This window comes from Lepisosteus platostomus, chromosome 2, assembly GCF_059453375.1.
Source record: "Lepisosteus platostomus isolate fLepPlt1 chromosome 2, fLepPlt1.hap1, whole genome shotgun sequence".
Lineage (NCBI taxonomy): Eukaryota > Metazoa > Chordata > Actinopteri > Semionotiformes > Lepisosteidae > Lepisosteus > Lepisosteus platostomus.
This window is the reverse complement of record NC_142612.1, coordinates 64487997-64513732: the sequence shown is the minus strand read 5'-3', so window position 1 is coordinate 64513732 and position 25736 is coordinate 64487997. Positions and strand designations below refer to the sequence as shown.

Genomic DNA, 25736 nt, shown 5'->3' with positions numbered 1-25736 from the left:
AAAATGAATATCAACATTTTTTTAATGAAAAAGATTATGAAAGCTCAAAACAAATTGACCACAACATTATTTTCCAGTTGTTCAGCCTACTCTACCCAGCACTGGAATTCTTCAGGCATCAACTTCAAAACACTGGTTTTTAACCCAGCTAGCAAGAAATGAAACTCCAGAGCTGGATTCATCATTTGGAGAGCCACACGGTCCCAAGGGTTTTAGTCTACCTAAGTTCCTAATGACTTAATTGAAACAATTATTGATTTAATTGGTATTGACTCCTAATTGTTATTTTACAAGTCTTTAATCATTAAGGCGTTTAAAACGGCTACAGCTCTCAAGCACCAGGATCAAATCAACATTATTACAGTATTTTAAAATATATATTTAACAATGTTTTAAACACTTGCTCCCAATTCAAAAGATGGGAAACTATGACAGACTCTGCAGTCACTATAACCTTTAAAGAAGGGTTCATATTAAAGCCTTCATGAAATTATTGATTTAGCAACTATATAAAACAAACTGCTGGTATCCAATATCTACATTATTACTAAACCAATGAAGAAAGCAGTGATGTACACAAGTCAATATAAATCCTAAAGGTTCTAATGAATATTACACTGGTACTTTAAAAAAAGAGTACAGACTTTACTGTACTTTAACATAGCACACTTGGAAGATAGAACAAGGTACATAAGCAAGCGGAAAAGGTAACAGCAAACTTGACAATTAAGTAAACAGCTATATATATCTAAAGAAGGCAAACAGCAATATTGGTGTGCGGAGACAAATGTGTTTTATATCATAACACTGTGGTGATTAAAAAATTATTTTCCTCTCGATTCCAATGTTCAGTCCAATTCCAATGTTCGTTTCTAATCAGACCATCTTATTTTAATCCAGACCCCATCAGCGCCATATTCTGCATGTGTTGTCCTTACTTCCTGCATTAGAGAAGCAAATAGTCAGAAAACTCCTCTTAGACTTGAGAAACATAATGAGGCCCTTGATTAAAAAGTCAGAAACAGTTTTGTGGCAATCAAATATAATGCTCTTCAAGTAGAAAACCATTGTTTTTGCCAAAGGGAATATACATCTGGCAACTTGCCAGAAGAAAGCTGTGCAACCGATTTTTACAAACAACATTCACTTCTGAGCAGTATATATTTCATGCCATGCCTTACCTGTAATAATAGTATCCCCTTCATAGTTAAAAGCACATGAAAAAATCTCATCTGTGTGTCCTTCTAGAACCTGCAGACACTGGCCTGTATTCACATCCCATAATCTGGCTGTTTTATCAGCACTTCCAGTCAAAACACGGCTACCCTGGGGGTTAAAGCAGATCTGGAGAAGAAATAGAAATTCTTAAGTATGAGTATGCATTCAAAAAAGCAACAAATGGAACTAATCAAGGTAGTATTACTCAGGCTAGTTGCTTGTAAGGAATGTTTGTGTGTATTTGTATGGAGCCTGATTATACCTGTATTGAAGATAAGGGAAAAAAAGATCCCATTTTCATTAACTGCTTTATCACTAAAGGGTCATGGAGCCTCAACTCAGCATGCACAAGGCACAAAGCTGGACCACATCCTGGAGAGAATACCAGTCCTCACAGGGCAACACATGTGGCTCAATATGCCCATGCCAATTAAACTAGACACCAGTCTTGGACAGCAGGAGGAGAACAGAGTATGCAGAAAAATCCCACATGAAGAAAATGTGCAAATTCCACGTCTAAGGCACCACAGCCTGGAATCGAACCAGGACCCATGAGTTGTGAGGCAGCAGTCCTGCCTGCCATTCCACAGTGATAAAAAACCCAAACCGCTTCTGCACATAACTGAATAATAGTGCCTTGATTCTAAAATTATGTAGCACATTATTTGAAGGCAGTGTAACAAGTTTATGAATGCAACATTCCAAAAACAGGGCCCATTTTAATAAATAAGTATTTATAGTAAGTATAAAATTACAGTGAATTTTAAATTCGAGAGCAGAGCTCATGTGACATAGGACATCTGGGAGGATTCACAGGACAGGCTGCCTGATGTATAAGAGTTGCTGGTGAGGTCTTGCAACCTCTGGGACACCCTTGCAGCAGAGAATCTGGCTCGCTCAGTTGCGTAACAAGAAAAAGCACGTAAGTAAAAGACAGGAAATCAAATACATAAATATAAATATGAATTTGCACATAATTCATTATGTAATAGAAATGTTAATAAATTATGAAACAACAGCACACGAGATTACTAGACTGATTTAAGGCTTTTTGTGTTTTATAGATCATTTCCAGATCACAGCACAAAGCTATTTATATATACTTAATATAACTACTCTTAAAATGATGTACCTGTCTGCATGCAAATTTGTAAGGATTAATCAGAAAACAAGCTCTGACATTTTCCTGATACTTCCATACAAACTTTCCTATTATTTTCCTTTTAATAGAGACTGTATCACCCACAAAAAATCACTATTTTCTTCCCTCCGGGTGATGCTTAGGCTTGATCACAGCCACAGTAAAATCTAGAGCTGAAAAACAAATCGTGCTAAAACATTTCAACTTATTTCTCTGAAGAACTACTGAATATGTGTTTTTTTTTAAATGCATAATAACAACAAACTAAATCCTGTAAACTGACATTTGATGTAAATGCACAAACATTGCTGCCAAATAATCAATAACCAAAATGATGGATGTGCTGTAAATTGTTAACCAGGAGTTGGTTCACTGCTGCTTTAAAATCTTATATATTGCCAGCCAGAACACATTACTAGGCGATCATTGCTAAAAGCTATTCAGCTGTTTTGGGTGTAAAACATGCTTGTCACAGCTGGGAAATGATTACATTTCCTTGCAAATAATAGAAAATGTAATACTTCCTCATTTCCATGCTGCCTTATTTGAGCAAATTTCCAACATTTCCATTTTCTGGGAAGAGGTTTCTGTAACTCACCTTTGAAATTTCCCCTTCATGTCCCTCCAGTTTAGCAATGCATTTCTGTGATGAGGCACTGTAAACCCTTGCATTTCCTGTTATTAAAAATGTTGTTTTTAATTTAACTTACCACAATCACTCTGTCAACAATGAGAAATACTACATATTACTTTTAAGGATAAGCAAAAATAAAGTTTGGTTGTAATCAAATCAGCAGAGCACCATACAGTAAACCACTTTCTCAGAACTTATCCTTACCCTAAAAAATACCAAGAGATAGTATCAGTATCAGTCCAACAAAATAAACAAAGTGTTTATTTCTACATAGAATATAATGCAATTAATGGATTAGACTTGGATTGTTTCAATTTCCTTATGTTTGTACATACTGTACAACATACATTCTGAAGAAAAAATAATATCAGTAAACTTGGTATTTTCAGAATTTAGAAATTGATCTATAGCTGCAGAGAGCTGTCTAAGAGTATATACCATCAGCAGATGCAGTGGCAATAAGTTGTCCTGTGTAATCAAAGCAAACATCCAGCACTTCATCTTCATGTCCTGTCAGTGTTGCCAGGCACTTCCCATTGACTGCATCCCAGACCTGAATTACACATGAAAATGATTACAAATCCATCCCAATCCACCTTGCTACCTTAAACGATTTTATAAAGCCTATTTGCATGTGCTGTGCATTCTACATTTTTACTTTTAGTATTATAAAGATCCTTACTATAAAATATTGACAGACAATGTAACTGGAATTCAAGCACATTACTTAATTTGTCGTAGACTATTACTACACATGATACACACAGAGAATAGGTAGAACATTCTTCCTTCATATAAACCCACTTTCTTGGATTCAGTAATGCTCTGCTCCAGAAACAGGCAACAATCTTTGGACAAGAAAGTGTTTACTATTTAAGGTCAAGTCTAATAATAATAATATGCTGATAATTGACGCTTGCCGTTTCTGTTCTAGGCTCAAAGCTCCAGAGAAGCCGATAGCCTGGAGGTGTACTTATTCCAGAGTGCATTTTATTTCTTGAAGGCTTAAATCTTTAAGGCTAGTGCAAGATCTTACAGCTGTTACTATTTTGTATATTGACATTTGCAGGGGAAAATGATTGGCAATTTTAATAGTAGTTAAGAAAATTGTCAATAATTTTTTAGAATTATAATATATAGCTAGAGTTATGTAATGTACTCTAATGTAATTATAACTAAAGATGGACGTGTTTAAAACTACACTTTAGCGTTGAAAAGTAGGAGATAATAGTCAAGCTCACCTTGCATGTTTTATCCATAGATCCAGTTGCAATGAAGGAACAATCCCAGTTAAACTGTGCACTGCTTATTTCACCTCTATGGCCTATTAAAGTATGGATACGCCTGAAATAGCAACAAAAAAATTATTTCTCTTTGCACTCTGTGGTAATTACAATTAAGGATTATAGGGTTTTTTGTCCATGCTTGACTGAATCATTTGTTTCAAAGCAAAGCAATTTTCTGCTTACTGTTCACTCTCTCCTGTGCACAGGAGAGTCACCAGCGAAGGATGCTATTGAGAATCCTATAACATTCAACCAATGTGAAAGCATAATGCACTGTACAGTACATTACATTAACTCTCTGCCTGTATTAGACCAATCAAAGACAGAATAGAAAATGAACACAGAAAGTTTCCTATAGAATAACCCTTCTCCTGAGCAGCCTTGTTCTCTTTACTTAAAACACTGTATATTTCAGGACTTAAAACATAACTACAATAACTATTTTTGGTGATTATGGCTTGAAGTCTTGCACACAAAATGTTTACGAACCAGCAACAGTATATTTAGTAGTGTACTATTATTTGCATTCCTATTAAATTTCCTAAGAGATTAAGACATTCCTAAGACATTTTATCAAGACATTTCCTAAGCAACTTTAACACAACATACATACAAAAAACATAAAAAACAAGCTCAAACCCGCAGGTCATTTTTTTAATAATACCTAAGAAGTAAAAGAGAATACCTGTTTTTAACAAATTCATTTTTAACCAGCTTTGATTAATATATTTTTTCCTCAACCTTACATCTTACCTTCGTGTAGAAAAACGTAGAAACCCATGTGTCAGGGAATTTGGGATGATATAATTTATTAATAATGTAAGATTATTATGATGTATTAATAGGCCAGTTGTGTATTACCTATTGTTGTACAAGCTTGGAATAAGTTTCTAACTCAGTTTCAGATAAAGTCCTGTAAACTCCTATTTGTCTGACATTGTGCTATGCCAAGCCCAGACAGTTGTTGAATAGAAGCATAGAGATAACAATAGAAAGTAATGAATTTAGTGTGGGAACAGTTGGAGAACTAAAATTAGAAAGCTCCCCTGTACTGTATGTCAGCTGAGAGGAAATATTTCAGGCTTCCAGTTTTTATAGAAACAACTTAAGGAGAACGGACAAACAGATCTTGTTATACTAGGTATATAGAACAGCTATGAAATTGTAATTATTTGCATAGCTGAAACCATTATCCATGGCGACTTATTATGTTTAACATTAAGCACATTTAGAAAAGAAAACAACAGATACGATTTATAATAAAATGTATTAATGTATTAATAAAAAGCAATTAAAAATACAATCTCCTCTGGCAATACAACAAATATAATCAGATAAAGGTTTATTCGATGCAGAATGGAGAAGATAAGGATTGAAAATGTTTCAGCTGTGGAGCTTCCTACAGGTGTGTGGATGACTTGACATATTCATTGTATTGAAGAAGTTTGATTAGGATCAGCCTGCATGGGCTGCAAAGGAACAGGTAAAAGTTTATTACTCTCTCCATGTTTATTATACTCTCTAAACTTTGGGTGTGGAGCCTTCTTCACACATGCAGCTACCTACTTAAACGTCTTCAAAACAATGTCATAAAATGTCATAAAAACAAAAACGTAAGCTAGAAAACAGAACAAAGCTGAAGAGTGAGACACTGCAAGGCTAAGTGTCAAGAGAACAAGGCTGCATTTGGTCAGGTGACCATGAAAGAAGCATTTACAGGTATGTCTTCATCACCCATTTCAGCACAAGCGACAGTTGTTGTTGTTGTTGTTGTTGTTGTTGTTGTTGTTATTGTTGTTATTGCTGAAGATTTGCATTAATTTCTTGTAGTCTTACACATCTTTTAAAACAAGTTTATGAAATATCACCATGAATTATTTTCAGCATATTTGTGATCTCTAGTCTGTACAGAGGTTTTAGAAAATGCTTTCAGAAGTGTTTAGATACTGACACATAATTCATGAAAAAACAATCCAGTGTATATGTTTTTACCTTCCAGACTGAACATCCCACAATGAAACTGTATGATCAAAGGAGCCTGTGATGATTTGATCTCCAACTGTGTTAAATGACAGTGAAATTATTTCTGCAGAATGACCCTGGAATACAAAGAAATTGCTCAATGCATTTTACAACTGCAATACAAAACGACATTAAGTTAGATTAAAAAAAAATAAAATTATTTGAATTCTTTTCATCATAAATGTTTACATTCCTTTCTTACAGCTATGTTGGTGGTTGGCTAAAACTAAAAAAGAAATGTGATCCAATAAAGAAATCAAATTATAAAAATTATTGACATTGACCAGGCTTGCTTTGAAGAAATTGTAAAACTGCCCAATACAACAGCAGACACTGTTGTCAACCAAGCAAAAACATTAAAAAAATATTTTTAAAAATTAAATTAACAGCATTAAATCGTCCGTTTAAAACTGTGAACAAATTACATAGCTTATTAAAATTGTATCCCCAAAAAGAGTTTTCAGATTGGCAATATTGAGAGTTTACAATGGTCTGGTATTTTTTTAGTCACATTATGCTTCATCCAAATGTAAGTAAATGCATCTTTAACATTATCAAATTTATATGAGTAGAGATACATATTTAATAGAATATATGGGTTTGTGACATCAGGTTATCTTCTGCGTTTTCCAAGAAAATATAAACATGCAAAGTAATCTACATTTTGAGGTCAAAATAAAATTTGGGAGCAAAAAATGACCCCCACTTCACCCAAAGTGTGAGGAAACGTGAACAAGTACAGAATAAGTAATGAATATTGATCCCCCTGACATTCCACAATCACTTCAACATGACCGCAATGCTAATTCTCTTCTGATTATGTCTGAATTCTGTTTTTACATACAAATCATAAATCATATACAAATTAATGTAGCATAATTACACAAAACTAGACTTAAATAGATTACTCAATGTACAAAACAACAGTTTTGATGATATCAAACTACTATAGAAAAACCATACTCATGCTCAGGCTAATGTTACAATGGAGGTAAATAACGTCCTCATCTAGAGTCCTTTGTTATACATACTGTACACATATTTATCAAATACAGCTTCCTTTTTGTTTAATAGACTCTTGCTTTCCCACGGTCTCCATGATATTACCTTGTAACCAACCAACAATGCTGATGCAGGTGGAAACTGCATTTCATAAAATACTACAAAGCATGCAATCTTAGTTTTTCCTAGGCCTGTTACTTAAATTTCAGTAATTCCTTCAGTAAATCAATATGCAAATGCAAGGGGAATTCTGAAACAAAGTAAATAGTGGAGGATTAATGGTGGCATCTAATTCAGTCACTCATTTAAAGAAATTGTTAAATTAAACATTTTTTTCTTGTTAAATATTGGAACACTATTAATAGTCAATCCGAGGATCAGAGTTTCTATTCGCTATACGTTTAGCCAGTTTTCAGTTATTCCTCTACAAATATCTATTTATAAGCCCAAGTGGGGTGTGCAGAAAGCAGTTAAAATAATTAAGAAAAGTCTTAAATAATCAAAAAGCACAAGCAACTGTGTAGCTGCAGCTAAAACTGGAAGACACATTAGGAGAGAAGGATACAGTAAGAGATGCATTCATAAAAGATTGTAAGGATTTCTTTTCTTCTCTTTCTTCTGCCAGAATTTCAAATTGGCCCTGGTCAAAAACTAAGAAGCTGTGCAGCTTTAGACTTGGCAGGTATCCTCAGTGAGATAACCTGCTGAATAACACGGAAAAACAACAGTGTACTGCATCAACCCAGATGGCAGTGTGACGTAATTATTCCAAAAAAATATTAAATCTTCCTGGGAACTGCTGTGGTGATTGAAGTGAAATTTGGCAGATTTTCAGCAACAGCCAAAGTTGTCTAAGACTTCTCATAGTATGAAGACGATGAAAATGTGAAAACTGGATTCCCGGTAGCCTGACCACCATTTCATTTTACTTTCTGTTAATACAAAGTCCACATTACTGATTTTCTGTTCAAAACCTGTTAGGACAACAAACTCCAAATCAGACAGGATTTTTTTCCTGGTAGAAGTGTTTGGTCCAGTGACCAAACAATTAACATACTGCATAATAACATTAACCCACAATGACTACCTGATATATTTGTTAGTCCACAGTAAGTCATCAACTACTTTACAAAAAACATACTTTAATGCAAACTGCTCCTGCTCAAAAACTGTTGAGCCCGTTAATTCCAAACTTGATCTGTACAATTTCAGTAACATGTTCTGTTCCTTCATAGCAAATGGCTGCGCTGAAAATGATCAAAGCCTTGTATATATGTTAAACTGTAACTGTTGGACATGTTAAGCCAATTAACGCTATAGTTGGTACTGTATATATAAACATGGAGCAAAGCAATTTAAGTAAAGTATGTATAACTGGTGTTTTCATGTTTCGTGTTCCTATGTAATAGTCGTTTGCAAACTGTAATCTGAAATAAAGATGAATCAGGTGTCAGTGATTATGCTACTAAAGACACAATTATTTTATGATTTACAATTAACATCCACTCTATAAAAATCCAACTGCCACATTTCTTCACTACACAACAGCAACTTGATGACGATTGTTATATTAGTGAAGTCACTATTTCTTATGTTCTATCTTGGCTACTAGTGTGTGCTTTGTAACAATCTTATACTGCCACATTGGTTTACAATAGTAACTCATTACAAAAAAAAACTTTCTTGGAAGCCATCAATCTTCTGCAATTGTACCTGCTATTTTAATTTCAACCTACTTTTAAATCTGCAAAACATTCTGACATGATTAGAAATCAACATGCATGTTGCACTTTTATGCTGTGTGCAGACTGGAGGAAAACCAAAATACAGAAAATTTTAAACTTCAGTTATCTACCAGACAAGCATTGTTTGTATCCTAAAATATTAATGATTGAGTGGAATAATTTAATGGCAATTCTTTTCTCTTAACTGTGCACTTTCATAGGATATAAAACAGCTCTCGCTGCTTGACAGTGCAAATGCTAGGCAGAATTTTAAAGGGCTTTATTTTAAGGTTTTTCTTGAAAACAGAAATGTTTATATAAATCCTACTTTAAAACTTTAATTTGTGCAAACAGTTTACTCATGGAAATAAGAATGTGGTGTGGCAGTGTCTTTATGTATAAAAATGTAAATGATCAGGAGCGTTAGCCTCACCATTAAAGTTGCAGCTTCTTCACCAGTCTGGATGTTCCATAGTTTTGCAGTAGTATCCATACTCCCTGTGGCCACCAGTGTACTTTGTGGATTAAATGACAAACACACCTGTTAAAACAATACATGACAAGTTTTTCCTTTTAAAAAATTACTGAATTCTTCACATTACAGAACTCCAGTGAAGCACATTTTACGCGTCACTGTAAAATCTTTATATTATAATAAATGGGTTAAAATCTGTCTACCTGAATCACATTTAATGGGCTAAACACTGAAAAACATATTTTAGATCTCGAGTTTTGCGGCCTAATGATTGCAAGTAAAAAAGGAAATAGTTTAGTTCTAGTCTTTTTCACAGTTAACACATTTCCTGTATTACTTATTTCAATTGTATCAGATTTTGCATGTGAGAAGTGTTCTTACAATTTCTGCAGTATGGCCACGAAAAGTGTGGTAACATTTGCCTGTCTCTGCACTCCATAATCTGCACGTCTTGTCAAAGGATCCAGTAGCAATTTTGTCTCTGTTAAAAAGGCAGAATATAGACATCCATATGTTACCAACGGCTGTATCATCTTCTTTGAAATACTGTATTGCTATAAACATTCAATTCTTGCACTGTAAATGCTTAAAATAACAAAGCATTATTCTGTATAACAAAATCCATTTGTAGGGCCTGTATCACATCTTTGTTTTGCTAATCTTATACAGGGGAAACCATACTTTTGACTCACTATATGTATGACTGTGCTATATAACGAAACAAAACATATTTTAAAATGCAGTAAAATTAACTTCAGAAAGGGAATTAGAGAAGATTTGGTCAAATGGTATTACCCATAGGGGTTGTTGAAAGCTATTGCATAGACAACATTTCTGTGTCCCTCCAGTGTGTGTAGTTCTTCTCCTGATGCTGTGTCCCATATTTTGCAAGTCCTGTCGTAGCTGCCAGTAATAAAGCTGTGAAGCATAAAAACCATGAAACTACAGACCTTAATTTACAATATTTGATTCTATTTGAATATTTCATGCCGAACTTTTGGGAAAAATATCAAGTAGTCAATATACACTTACCTTGATCCCGATTTATTAAAAGCAACATTTGTTAGCGGCAAAATATGTGCTCTCAATACCTGGAAAGTGAACAAAATGAAAATATAAATAATTTAAAAACTTATGTCTCCAAAAACATGTAACATGCTTTGACAGGTCATCTTAAACGGGTCTAACAAGAAAATCAAAACTTCTCCTGTATGAAATAAAAGGTTATTTCCACCACCTATGCTGACCATCAAAAGGGGTGTATGACGAACTTCAACGAATTCGATGGGCACTCCAACAAAAGTTATTCCACTAGTAAATCCATCTAAGGTAGTTTAGTCCAGTCTCCAGCATATCAGTGGCACAAAGGCACTGATCTCTTTATCAGCAGGACATCTACTGTAGGTTTCTTTCTTTTTTTCTTTCTTGACTTACATCAGGCATTACATTCAACTTGTTAAATCACCTCATTACCCATGCGCAATCAGCTAATCTGACTAATGAGGACATTTAGTACTTATGCAAAAAAGTTAGTCACTTCAGTGTTTCACTGTCAGCAATGAATGATAAATTATGACAAAAAATGTCAAAATTACAGCAAAAATATTTAATCACAATACCAAATATAATACTTTATTTTTCCTAAAAATACATGTATATATAAATATATGGTACAGTGAGAAATGTATTTTGTTGCTCAGTATATTGTTTAAACAACCTCCTGGTATAATTGCTTATCCAAATTTTCCAAATTGCCTTCTGATATCACATATCATCAAAATTCTATGTAGAACGAAAACAAAAACAAAAAAGTTTCAAAATACTTCTTAAGGACCCAGGACTCTCTATAAAATGTTTCAAGGAAATCAAATGTAAGCATCTTGTACATAAATTATTTATTGGAATAATCAAGCATAAAATAAGGACTGATTTAGTAAGACCTTGAGAAAACAACAGTAACATTTTCCTGAAATAGACTGTGCCATGCATTGACTTAAATAAATTATCAGCACTACATTAGCCCAGGGCAAATGTGTATCATTTGAAGTTTTAGCAACACAGAACATTGCTAACTGCATTGTTCCAAAAAGATGTATACATTTTGGCTGCAGAGCAACATTCATTCATCACAGTTTGCAGAATCTGATCTATCTACTATTAAAATGCCAACAGAGGTTTTGTTAAACAGTGAAACACCATGTAGTACACTGCATTTTCCATATCTTAAAGATTTTTAGTTATTTTCTAAAATTTAGTTTAAATTGCAATATTTTTTCCATTACTTATTCATATATAGCCAGCAGCCATATCACCCTGCAACTCACAACTGGCAACCCACTGAAGCTAAGTAGGTGTGAGCCTGGTCAGTACCTACATGAGAGACCTCCTGGGAAAAACTAAGGATGTTAGGGGGTGCTCACCCTGCGGTCCATGTGGGTCCTAATGCCCCAGTATAGTGACGGGTACACTATACTGTAAACAAGCGCCGTCCTTCGGATGAGACATAAAACCGAGGTCCTGACTCTCTGTGGTCATTAAAAATCCCAGGGCGTTTCTCGAAAAGAGTAGGGGTGTAACCCCGGCGTCCTGGCCGAATTTCCCATTGGCCGTTACCAATTATGGCCTCCTAATAATCCCCATCTATGAATTGGCTTCATTACTCTGCTACCCACTGATAGCTGGTGTGTGGTGAGCGTTCTGGCACACTATGGCTGCCATCGCATCATCCAGGTGGAAGCTGCACATTGTTGGTGGTGGAGGGGAGTCCCCATTACCTGTAAAGCGCTTTGAGTGGAGTGTCCAGAAAAGCGATATATAAGTGTAAGCAATTAATTATTATTATTATTATTATTATTATTATTATTATTATTATTATTATTATATTCACATAAAACAAATAACATCTGTAGATCTTAAGACCTAATTCCAAATCCATGATGATTTACAAACTCATTAAAATCAGAAAGGCAAATACAATGATAGAATCCTAAGTAAATTAGGTAAGGCAAAAGTTTAATCAGGCTACATCTATTAAGAATTGAAGCTCACAACCAGAACAGGCATCTATTAACTTATGTCTAACATGTTTTCTGTGAAATGTTATTGCATTGCTAGCTTAAGAATTAGCCATTGAAACCTAATAATGATCCTCTGGGATCAATATTGGTTAAATAGTTTTAATAATGCGTAACATACATAGTATCTATATGTCAAATGTCTTTTTAAGTATTGCATGAAAACATATGCCATGTATATGATTCATTTAACTATTATATATAGTTCTGAAGATTTGTATCACACTACATTGATTTTCTTGAACAAGTAACAAGGAACTTAATTAAGCTTTTCATAAATTCACCAGTTTAATTTCGGCCCTGCAGATGCAGTGTAGACATATAGCCTAACTTCTGTCTAATACTGATTGCGCCAGTCTAGTTTTTTTTTTTTAATATTACTGTAAATCTTTAAGCATCACCCTACAGATATTATCAGTAAGATGGCCAGTTATCTGGGTACCACAGTTTATGAACAAGGAGGCAGAGGTTACAAATGTAGTGGATTGCTTTAGTTGTTAATATTTATGTTATTAATGTATATCATTGTTTTCCCTGCACCTCTGGCTATAACAAATTGTAAGGATTTCAAACATGAGCAAATAACACCTTTACCACTGAGCCAGTGATGATCTGAAAGTTGGAACAAATTTACAAGATGTATAACTTGAGTGACAGCTCAATGTATGACAATAAATCTAAATCCATTAGTGAAGCTTTGCATGCTGTAGGGCAAAGAGAATGATAACTGCATTAGCTATTTTCAATCTACTAAAGCTTGACTTTGTTTTAATACTGTAAAAAACTAAAAGCTCCAATTTTGTCATGTAAGACGTGACCCTGAGGAACAACTTCAAAATAGACAAATCTCAGTATGACCTGTATTCATATTAAGTGCTAGCAGAACTTTCTTGCCCCCTTTGAAAAGCTGAAGATGTTCAGTTGAAGATGTTATGCAGAAGATGGTTCTCAGATTCTGAAGATTGCCTTTATATAGTCTTAACTGGACTGTGGTTCTCAAAAGCTGAGCACAAGCAAGTTGAAAAAAATACTTTTTTAGAGCAAAATTTCTTACCTTAAAGAGGTAAAACCTGCGATCATCCTGTTGGCCAAGTTTTTCCTGCAATCTTTGTATCAGTTGTTTAACTTGTTCGGTGCGTGAGGCAGTGATAAGAGGCTCTGTCTTTTTTATTTCTTCTGTTAATTCGGCAACATCTGTCCTGCACCAAAGGAGAGAAGGGAATGAACCCAGTGACACTGCTGATAGTTGTTTCAAAAATAATTATCAAAATCCAAGGCAATCAGACTATTAATTAATGGAATAGGCAAGTCTACCCTGAGAAATTTGTTGTAGCCCACTGTGAGCATAATCTAACAACCCATGTAATAATGTACTCCAGCAATTACACTGAAATATACTAACAATATCTGTTTGCTAGATTTCTGATTCTGTCAGGTTGGTTTTAAAGTGAAACAGAGTATAAAATCTGGAGGTACTGGACTATCAGGAATATAGTCAGAATATATTTTCCTTTTAAAAACACATTCTAGTTGCGCAACATTTTTACATATGTTTTTTTAAGCTTTCTGAAAACTATGACTCTGGTACATTACTTACTCTGGAGACAGATCCAGGAGGTCGATGGATTTTGTCTTCAGTTCCCCTCCTTTCTCATATTCCAGAATAATCCCTAAGAAAAACCAAAAACAAAACTGGACTGTACTTCATTTTTATCAACAAATACAGCAACTATCCTCTTCTTGCATTATTTTGTCCTTGATCTGCTGTATATCAAACAGATCAAATTTTGTTGAAAGAAATGAGCCCAATACCATCTATCACATGTACAGTACAGAATTGTAAAGATTTTATGAAATACTTTTTTCATTATAAAAACAGTTGATAAGTTTGTAATCACCATACTATGTCGCATGGAAGATGTTACTCTCAAAACTAAAAAAAGGTGCATCCAAGATTTCAGTCATGCTTTGCTGTGAGAAAATAAATGCAACTTGCAAAAACTATCAAAAACACCTGCGTGACCTCACTAAAAACGAAAAACTGCGATATGATTCCTGGTCTTTTTTTTCTCAAAAGATACGCGGAGCTGAGCAGTAGAATGAGGAAAATGTACAGTATACAGCCTTATCACTCCGGACAAAAAGAGGAGCCTATCTCCATGAGTTGCGCTTTCTGCATTTCAAGCAAACGTGCTATTGGTTTGAAACAAGCGAAACAAACATAAGGATGGAGTTTACAAAGCTTCTCTAAATTCGTACTAAATTTTAAAATACAAAGTTTGTATTATTTTATTCCGGATATTTTCTTACCTGGAGGATAATAACGTACCAAGAACCGTTTGAGCCTCATCTTTTCCTCTGGCTTAAACACAGTAAACAAACCGTCGCTATAGCAACATATACACTCGCGGGCAGTCGCACAGAGCTTCCAATGTGCTGGGTCTGAAGGCCTCGTTTTATGTGCTTTGTAAAACTTTTATTATAACTTCATGTTAATAAAACCTTATAATATATTATGTATTTAAAATGTATATTTTGTTTGACTGTCCCAGGCAGTGTTCATTTTTTCTTCCACAGTAAAAAAACGAAAAGAAATGTCCACCACATCATTAAATTGTACGGTTTGTTTGAACACACTGGAAATTCGGATCCAAGATCCGTAAAATACAACATGCTCTCAGATGCGTACATAAAGTGAAAAATTGTATAAATATTAAAAAGTATTAAAAATAAGTTTATAATTGCATTTTTAACAATCTCCATTTTTTTGCATGACCTGGATGGGTTAAGACTACCGGAATCAAACTACAGATTAAATAATCTAATCTGAAAACTTTGGACCTGATTAGGGCTACTTCTTTTGTCACACTATTATTTAATCATTTTGTAAATGAAGCCATAAAACAAGTCTTGTGACTTTCCAGAGGTCCACTGCTATCCGGTTTGATAGATCAAAGTTTGCCAACAAGTGCTGTGCTGTGCAGCCTTGTACCCTGGTTTCAGGGTTCTTACAGGCAGCCGAAACCAATCACTGAGCACTTCCTGTGTGTGAAACTTGTTCAAATCAGCTTCCACACTTCATCCTACAAAACAGCCCATCTGGACAGCACTGCAGAGGTCCCGTGAGGATATATGAACAGAATCATGAATTCCTGGTGGAAAGATTGGAGCTCCAGCTGGGTATATCACACAGTAGTTCTCTCTGTCTTTGGATTTTTTGCCAACTTCCGACCAGCAGAGCCCTTTCTTACACCTTACCTCGTTGGGCCCTACAAAAATATCTCAGAGGAGCAGGTAAACGCAGACGCGTGCAAATAAAAGCTTTATCTTCTCTAAGTAATCACTTTCACACTTCAAGCTTGATTTCACGAGTCTGAATCCTATGACAATGGGATTTCATGTTATTATATAAATAATTTAGTAGGGTGAATGTAAAAATTATATCATTTTTGTTTAATATTGCTAGCGGTGCTAATCTAAATATGCAAGCATGTGTAATGCAGAAAAAAACTAGGCTTGAAAAATATAGTCCTGTATTTAATAAATATTGCCACCATTCGGTTCATTTGCTGGCTGATCATTCCTTAGATTTGATGTGCTAATTTGAACAAGTCAGACTTGTTTTTATAATGCATTTGGTTATTTACTTTTTTTATAGTTAATGGTCTGTTTTTATTCAGGGGCTCACCCTTGAAAGGAAAAATATGTAGCATTATAAAGTAAATGCTCATTAACAAACTGTACTTCACAGTCCATTAATAAACTGTAGTCTGCATTTAAAAATAGACTTCAACTGCTCATACGTTTTCTGCAAATATCTAAGTGTACTGAAAGTGCAAAATCTGAGCTAGTGTGTTCTTTGTGAACCAGTCAGTGCTCGAACCTCTGAATTCAGAAGTTTTTTCTCGGGTTTAGATGCTTAAAAACAATGCAATGTTTGCTCTGACTCCAAACCCACAAGAACAGAACAGGAGGCTTCAACCTGGGTGGAGGCAACCCAGGCAGTCTCTCAGAAGAGAAGATTAGATTTGTACAAATGTGTCAAATCAAAACTCGCTTAGTGGATGTGCTCTGATGATAATTAAAGTGGATCTACCGGCAGTTCTAGTTTAAATTGTATTAATTGTAAGATCACTTTATTGGCCATATACAATTTCTTGTATTAGGATTTTTTTCTTTTTGCTTACCCCAGCTTTCTCTCCATGAGACACACAGGCAGGGAGAGAGAAAGTGGGGAGAGTGCAGAGTCAGCCATTTATACAGCACCCCTTGAGCAGTTGGGATTGGGGCCTTGTTCAGGGGCCCAACAGAGTAGGATTCCTCTGCCGCACATGGGATTTGAACTGGGAAGCTTCCAGCCACAGGCACAGATCCTTAGCCACAGTGCCACCACTCTGCCCCAATACTAGACTACAGGTGGAATGATAGCGCAGTGGGTAGCATTGCTGTCTTACAACTCTGAGGGTTCAGATCTGGAGCTGTGGTGTGATCTGTGTGGAGTGTGTATGTTCTCCCTGTTTTTGTGTGGGTTTTCTCAGTGAGCCTTGATTTCTTTACACAGTCCAGAAATAGAGCTGGTATGTTCATTGAATTCTGGAAAAATTGGCCCTGGTGTGACTGTGTGCGTGTCTGTGTCTGAGATGGGCTGGTGTCCCGTTCATGGTGTATACTGTCCTTGCTTGCTGGGATAGGCTCCAGCACCCCCGCAACCCTGTATTGAATAAAGCAGTTCTAAAATGGATGGATTACTTACAGTATATGAATTGCTGATTTTAACTTGATTCATGTTTAAAGTATCAGTCCTTGTTTGAGAGGAATTTACTAAAAGGTGTCATCTACACAAAAGAGGTTTAAAATGCTTGGAATAGAGTACTTAGGCTTTTGTGCACATGGAAGTTGCTACTGTTAAATGAGATTCTAGTGTACTGCTGAGGTGGGTAAAATTAAAGGTCCAATTACATACTGTAAATAAATACTACTTACATGTCACTCACTTATGGAGTTGCTCTGTTGAGGACACACTTAGTTAAGGGACAAAAAAGCTCTGAAGGGAGAGGGCTTTGATGTCAGCAGCTGATACACAATCAGTGAGCACTTCCCCACTTCACTTAAAGCCCAGTGTGCTTTTGAGAACCCTGCGAGTTACATTTCTCCTAAAGCTAAACCAAGTGCCATTTTCTTTACCGTCTTCAGCACTGTATTGAGTCCTTAGTCCTTAAATATGTGCAAGTAAATGGTGTCAAATTCTATTTTTATAGCTTTTATTATTATTCCCTGACCTTTTTTTATTGTTTCTGAGGCTGTAATTTTACAGTAAATCAATGCACACACCCTCTTTTTAGTTGAGCTACAAAAGTCTTGGAGCAATCCATAAAGAATTAAAAAAGACACGGCTGTCCATTTCTCTCCTTACACAAAACAAATGTTATTCTTTCTTGAGAGAAAGGTGTGGTTTTTCTTGGAAAACTGGGATTTATAATCTACGCAGACCTTGTACTCTGTTTTCCACAAAACTTTATTAAAATGGCTAATCACACTGCTTGGTTGATTTATATGATCTTATCACATCGTAAAGACCATATCATGAGTAGAAACCCATAAACACATTATAGAAAACTAGCAGTTTCAGTGGGTATGTCACTAAGGGTAGCAGTGACTCTAGACCTTAGCACAGAGAATAGGCAGAGGAAAACTAAAGAACGTAATACACAACAGGTGATTGAACTGATATGACCACTTCTGCACTAGCAATAACTCCATGCAGAAGAGCCCTCATTTACATACCTACTGAAGTGGAAGGCAAAAAGCGGTGCCTTTAAGCCAGAACCAGAAGCCAAAACTCTCACATGCCGATACAATGCCTTTATGTCCTTAAAGTCGCAACTCCCCACCATCTGGAAGAGATCGGCTCTTTTATGTGACAGGCCTGGCTCCAGCGTCTCTATGTGTCCCAAACATCCAGGCTTGGGGTGGATGGCCATGACCGTATGTAACTGAATTCTGAGAAAACCAGAGATCAAGAGAGCCTCCATGTCGTCGATTACGTACTCATAGCTGTATTCACAGATACCTACACTGTATTAACATTAGGTGAATATGTAATCAAAACGGGACAGGTCAAATGGTTATTCCATGCTGAATGGGAAAGAAAAGAGACAAATTTTTTGGCTATGGACCCTTCTTCAGGTGTTTCACCTGTGGAGCCTTCATGTGACGTCTCTTCTCCTTTCAGCATGGAATTAACCTTTACCTGTTCCTTTGCAGCCTATGCATGCTGACGCAGCGACCTGCGATTTCTTATTTTCTGTTCATTCAGAGTAGGTAGTTCTTTTTTTTTTTAAAAGGGTAGGAAAGCTATAAAAATGTTAAAATATTCTGTAAGCCACTTGTTGCACAACCGGTGTTGTTCTGAAACAGTAAGCAATGTGTTTTCCATTCCTTTCACAGAAGTGTGCGAGAAACCACTTCTTAATGAATCATGCACCTCCTACATGCCTCTATCATTTTTTCAATAGGTGACAAACATCCTGTATCCAATATGGACTTACTCGTACCTGGCTCTGCTCTTACCCGTATTCCTGCTTACAGACTATTTGCGCTACAAGCCCATCATTGTGGTCGAGGGAGTGTGCCTGGTGATAAACTGGACCCTGCTGTGTTTCGCCCAGGGCATGCCAGCCATGAAGTATCTGCACTTCAACAACGGGATAGCCACGGCCACAGATGTGGCCTACTTCTCTTACATCTACTGTGTGATACCTTCAGACCGCTACCAGAAGGTCACAAGCTACTTGAGGACGGCAACGTTGGTAGGCTACACCGTGGGGTCCACACTAGGCCAGCTTTTGGTTTCAGTGGCCGGGCTGCCTTATTTTTACCTCAACGCCATCAACCTGGGCTCAGCGTTGATGGCTTGCCTCTCTTCATTCCTTCTACCCATGCCCCGGACGGGGGGCATGTTCTTTAACAAAGAAACTGCAGCTCCACCCGGAGAGCAGTTCCAAGACTCCAGAAGCCACGATAGGGAGGAGGACAGACCGTCTACCCCCCCAGGGGATATCGAACCGCCCAGAAAGAAAGGACAGGCCGGCGGGAAGCTCCGCAGGAAAAATCTGGGTTGTGCTGTCCATCTCCTGTGGACCAGCTTCATTGACTGCTACTCCTCCAGGAAGCTGATCTACTGGTCACTGTGGTGGGCGTTTGCGACTTGTGGGTACTACCAGATCTTCAACTATATCCAGCTAATGTGGAATCACATTGAGCCTTCAGGGAGCTCCCCGGTGTTCAATGGTGGGGTAGAGGCAGTGACAACACTTGTAGGTAAGCAAACTGTAACACAAAAACCCTGGGACCTGTCCCCAGAAAGTACATTTGGATTTAAGAGCGTAGTTAGCATTCACTTGCAGAAAGACAAAAAAAATACCGTTCTTCCGTCAACCCAAATTATTTTAAACCAAAACATTACTATGACAAAAACCTTCTAATTTTTTTTTAAAAAGGAACAGATAGATATGTAGCACACTGTCCTCTTAGAGCAAAATTTAATAATTTTCAGAAGCTGGCGAATATGAACTACAGTTGGATATGATTTGAATCCTGTTTTACTGGGAAAATGGAAGGCACGCTATTTAAGTCTGTGCATCTTCAAAAATGTCATGTTATCCAAAATCACAGACATTTTCACATAAATTGAATGTTGTGCAGCACAGCTAATGTAACAAAAATCATTTGAGCAGCATTTGAAATGATGTCTTTTCTGCAAAGGTCACTCATTAAAAATGACTCCAGAACTTTTGCTGCTGTTGGTTGTCAAAAGGTTTGGCCCTGCAGAATGATGGTCTACAGTAAGACAGGCAGCCTTTGATGTTCACCTGATGGCCCCGTACTGGAGTACTACTGTGCTGAAGTGCATTATCCTCCTCCCAGCTCTTTCCTTCCTGTATTTCTAGAGCTCTGACTCATGTTTAATACATGTCCAGGTTCTTCTGCCCTGAAAGGGTCATGAAAGCTCTGACATTTTCCTTGTCTGTCTTTTAGAGACATCTACAAATGAGTATGGATGTTGCTGAACTAAAAAACATTTTTCACGATGGGGAATATGATGTATTAGTTTAATTGAAAAGAGTCATTACATTAATATGTCTTGAACACTGCATACATTTAATGAGTCATTCTACATGACCAGGTCCATCGATTCACTTAATGACAAGTAATTTGAAAAGAAAATGTTCAACAAGTACTATTATATTAAAACAATATGTTTCCAAGATGTTAATGGATGTAAAAATGACATTTTATATCAAGTCAGTGCCAGAGCCATTTTGACTTTCAAGGGATTGTCGAGTATGTCAAGGAACAGAAGCTCTATTGCCAGTTTTTGATTGTCATGAAAAATGGCTGTTAAGCTCAGCTGCATTAACTCATTTATAAAAGTTATCTGGGTGGGTGGCACATTCCAACTCTATAATTCATTCAAACAGCTGAATAAAGGACATTTCATAAAGCCACATTGGAAATCAATGTAACATTAACGACCTAAATGAATTTTAATTTTTTCAAAATATGTTGTGGCCATGTCCTACATTTTTTGGAATATGTTTACAATGATCTTAAAGTTCTCAATTGACAAGCACTTGATTGGCTAATTTATCAAGTTTCAGCACTGCACCTCTCAGATTCAGATTTGGAAAGTGCGCTTCTGCTTATGTCAGAAGTCTAGGGTGCATACCTTATCTGTTTTTTTATTTATTTTTCTTAATAACTGTGCTTTTCTCCATATGACAGAAAGCATTTATCAGAACTGAGCATTGATGCAGACTGAAAACTAAAAAGCCTTCATACAGCCATCAACAAATTATAAAAAGCAGTGCTCTTCAGAGCCTGCAGTAGCATCATAGAGACCAATTAAGAAACTGAAACTCATACAAGGATGGGCCTATTTTTATACTGAAGAGAAAAAACATCAAGCAGTTTGATCTGAACAAAATATGAATCCTTAAAGCACACTCAATCAGTAGACAAGCCTCTTGTGCTGGGCTGTTAGTTTCCGAGAGAGTACATTGGAATGACAAATACATTAGCAAAAACAGGATTTATTATTTAGCTTTCCAGCCCAGGCGGTAATTCACAGAGTGCGAAAGACAAACAGCCCCATTCAGATTGGGTCTAAGTGCTCCCTAGCCTGCAAGCAGGCTGCAAAAAAAAAATGTCAGGGCCACTTTGCAGAGGGGAAAATCACAGAATGCACACATTTACTCCTAGTTCTAATGAACCTCAGATAAATTGAAGTTGATCTGTAAAAGCCAGCTCCAAGCCTTTTCGTGCAGTGGCTACTACTAAGGACATTTCATAAAGCCACATCGGAAATCAATGTAACATTAATAAATAAAATGAATTTCTAACTTTAAACCCACTAAGGCCACGCTCCCTTGGTTTCGGTTATGGAATTGAGGTTCCTAGCACTCTTCTGAGGGTCCTCTTGTGTACTAGTGGTGTCTCTGGTTTCTGTTCCAGGTGCCATTGCCGCCTTTTCTGTGGGGTTCATGAAGCTGGACTGGGATATCTGGGGGGAACTGGCCTTGGGGCTGTTTTCTGCAATCAGTTCGGGTGCTGTTTATGCGACCGTGCTCACAGACAGCATCTGGGTCTCTTATGCTGGTTACGTGACTTTCAAAGCGTCTTACATGCTGCTGATTACCATAACCACGTAAGTCCAGTTGCTCTGGATTGTGATTACAGCACGAGGCCACCTGTATTAGAAATCCATCACAATGCTCTGCGCAACACAAAGATCTGCCTGGTGTCACGGTCTTGTGATAACTCGGCATGTAAAAGATACTCTACTTCAGAATGATTTACAGAGACTAAGGGCCAAGAAATAAAGGAATGCCGTTAGATTTTTGAGGGTTTGATATTTTTCCCTTGTTTTAAATACACCTCTGGCCTTTAATATAGAAGATTATTTTTAGCATTATCCTGTGTTTATATTTAGATAATATAGAAAAAAGAATTGTTACTGGTTTCCATTCTCCTGCTTGTTCCTCCCACCAAAACCTGAGTTTATGATGTAATTACAAAAGAGCTCTAGTATTTCTTTTCTTATAATACTGTACATGCTGGGGACAGTTTCACTGCTATAGGGAGAGAGATTGTCACTTTCAGAGACAATGGTGGATGAGTCATAAACACAATCCTCCAATGAATCCTGAAGAGTCCCTCCAAAACATCTTGCTGACAATAATCAAACAAAGTATTCATCCCCTCTGTCCAGACCCCATGTCACCCTAAATGACTCAATGGTTGGTTAATGTTGAAGCCAGAACATACAAATGCTACAAAAGTATTACCCAGCAATAACTAAAATGATATGTTTTTATTATGATAGTACATACTGTACAAACCTATATGTTATCTTGTAATAAACTAGAGAACAAACAAGGTTTAGCTTAGTGATGACCCATAGCAAATATAACTTTTATGGGCAAGAATGTCACTCATCACTGCCCTGGCAAGTTCTGAGCTGCCATTTTAAATTGTCAGCACCAGTGCTGGCTCTCAAGAGTGGGCTTAAAGGAACAGACAAGTCCGCCATTTTACAGCACTGCTACATTATAGTCTCATGGGTTATTTTTGGCAGGTTTCAGATTGCTGCTAACCTGTCTCTGGAGTGTTACGCCCTGGTATTTGGGATAAACACCTTCGTCGCCCTTCTTCTCCAGACAATACTGACCGCCATAGTGGTTGATGAGAGCGGACTGGGACTGAGCATCGTCAAGCAGGTAAAGAAGCAGCCCCCCCCACACACACACACAGTGACAGCGTGAGCACTGAGAGCAGGAGGTTTGAGGGGTTACCCCAGCCCGTCTCTGTGTTGAACACAGCATCCGCCACAATAACGTGTAGGAGCCTGCTTTTTCTTCCACAAGGACTGGTCCCAACCTCGCTGTAAAGTAAGGAAAGAGTGACACGCAGTGGCACCAGCTTGAACTCTCCCACAATCCCTGTTGACACACACAGTAAAACTGCACTGTGAAGAGGTCTGGATATTTTCTTAGGAAGATGCGTGCATGATTGAAACATTTCTTTATCTCTAGTCCAACTACTTTACTCTGTATTTGAATAGAATGTATCCTATATTATTGTTTTATATCTACACTTTGATCATTTCAAATTGATATTACTTTCTTATACTATAAGAATGTCTTTTCCAACCTATTTACACTTAGAATAGCTTCTAAGCACACAGTATCTTAATGTATTTTAACTAATACCTAAGCGCAGCGCGATAATTCTTTGGGTGTTTTTTTCCCCTTGGTGGCAGCAATGCGCTTCCGTACACTGAGAATCAGAATTTCACTGTGCACATTTAAACCCATCATATATTCCTCTATATATTATCTGGCTCTGTTACTGTACCATTAAAATGTATTACTTCATACTTGAAGTCAAATAATGAAGAATGTTTTCCGCGCTGTTGAAAAATTCTTTATTATCGATTATTTACAACGTACAGTAACGTTCAAGATAATTCATTCGCTCTTTCGAATACAAGCGTGGGTTCAAAGTTTGCTGGAGTACAGCGGCCCTGAAATGTACAACCGCAGCAAATTAGAAAAAACGGTTGTTGTGCGTTTTAATTTGCTTTTGCGTTTTGCATTTCTTGACACTGCAACGGAGTATATAATAAAATAATTGAACGTACCGTTTAATTAGAAAACAAATGGAAAACGTGTTTCCGCCCGGTTTCGAACCGAGGACCTTTCGCGTGTTAGGCGAACGTGATAACCACTACACTACGGAAACTGACCGGCGAAGGACTTTCGCGAATGACATCCCATGACTTGCATAATTCCTCTTGCTATTTCTAAAACATTTCTTCCCTCTCTTTTTCAGTTCATTGTCTACGGGACTTACTACGTCGTCATTTCTCTTCTGTTTCTTGGTCGGGGATTGTACACGATGAGCCGTTACAAATGCAGATCAAAAAATGATTCATCTCAGGATGTGACAGGAGACAGTGTAGTTATCTCTTCTTATAAATTTTAATAAGGAGCATACTAGACTCAGTTCTGATTTGTTTCAATTCTTTTGTACGTGAAGAGCTGTAGAAACAGATCGTTCATTACCGGATTTGTGGAAGCTGAATTTTTTGTCTGTGGAAAATAATGTTTTTTCTTATCGTGTTATTTAGAACAGTTTTTTAAACTGATCTCTTCCTAATGCAAAAATAATGTAGGGGTATTGTAGCGCCCTTGTCGGGTGACGAGGAGGAGGCATGTAAATAGTCCCGATCGCATTTGTGTAAACAGCAGTTTAACCTGTGTTATTGTCCCTTAATGTGTAACCACCCTTAAACTGCGTACGTGTCACCCTGACTTTTTGTTTGTTGCCCATAGCTGACAGGCTTGATAAAGAGTGCCAAACTAGAGCGTTCTCTGGTTCTTTGTTTTGTGCGAACCCGAATTCTCTACAGTATATTCTCCATTGTTTTGAAGATACGATTTCATGACTTCGCACAACGTTGACATCAAAATGTTTTGCAAGAAATTATCTCTGTAAAGAAATAGTTATTAAAATGTTTACATAAAAGCAATTTATTCAAACAGTTTGAGAAGGCTCCACAACCGAAACGTTGCCTCTTTTCTCCTTTTAGCATGGAATAAACCATTTCCTGTTTCAATTAAAGCAATTTACATGTTAAAAGCAAATGGCAACGATACAGGCCAAGTACTTAAAGACAAACGCAGTAGTCTTCCTGCTGTTAGTCGTGATGATATGGAGAATACGAGATTTAAACTATAGGAGTACTGCACTATATCTGGTATGGTAGTATTGAGATAGTGAATCATTAATTTAGAAAAGGTAGATTTTGCTCGATTAACTTGTTAGACTTCGATTTTGCATGTAACAGCAGTAAAGTATTCACATATAATATTTTAACGCATACGGCCGACATTACACGTTGTGAGAGCCTGCTTACCAGCACGGTGACGTTACCACCCTTCCCTATGAATGGCAGGGACCTCAGCCGCCGGGCTGAGGAGAGATTTCCGTTTAGCTCAACTAGCTGGGTCCCTGTTGAGTTCCTTACCAGCAGGTCCATTACCTGTCTGTGACGAGGTAACTCGCTCCTCTTGAAGAGCTGGAGATCGGGACTTTAG

The 25736-nt window shown here is 36.9% G+C and overlaps 2 protein-coding genes and 1 non-coding gene across 4 annotated transcripts; 1 reads left to right on the top strand and 2 right to left on the bottom strand.

The window, feature by feature from the left end:
- Positions 1 to 4: 4 nt before the first annotated feature.
- On the bottom strand, positions 5 to 14976 carry daw1 (dynein assembly factor with WDR repeat domains 1). The gene is made up of 13 exons (XM_088613006.1): positions 14887 to 14976; positions 14174 to 14246; positions 13631 to 13775; positions 10535 to 10593; positions 10298 to 10420; positions 9884 to 9983; positions 9461 to 9568; positions 6272 to 6378; positions 4235 to 4337; positions 3432 to 3546; positions 2958 to 3034; positions 1182 to 1344; positions 5 to 941 (listed from the first exon to the last, which is right to left on the bottom strand). Exons 1-13 carry the CDS (start codon positions 14924 to 14926, stop codon positions 907 to 909), a joined length of 1248 nt encoding a protein of 415 aa, XP_088469132.1. The 5' UTR covers positions 14927 to 14976; the 3' UTR covers positions 5 to 906.
- A 566-nt stretch (positions 14977 to 15542) lies between these two features.
- slc19a3b (solute carrier family 19 member 3b) lies at positions 15543 to 25004 on the top strand. 2 transcript variants are annotated; one of them, XM_088612926.1, is made up of 5 exons: positions 15543 to 15870; positions 19165 to 19896; positions 22090 to 22282; positions 23213 to 23354; positions 24469 to 25004. In XM_088612926.1, exons 2-5 carry the CDS (start codon positions 19248 to 19250, stop codon positions 24619 to 24621), a joined length of 1137 nt encoding a protein of 378 aa, XP_088469052.1. In that variant the 5' UTR covers positions 15543 to 15870; positions 19165 to 19247; the 3' UTR covers positions 24622 to 25004. The 2 variants fall into 2 exon arrangements, with proteins under 2 accessions (XP_088469052.1, XP_088469047.1); XM_088612921.1 differs by having other exon boundaries at positions 19092 to 19896.
- trnav-aac (transfer RNA valine (anticodon AAC)) lies at positions 24306 to 24378 on the bottom strand. Its single transcript has one exon. It is a non-coding gene; the product is annotated as a tRNA-Val (tRNA).
- Positions 25005 to 25736: the final 732 nt, after the last annotated feature.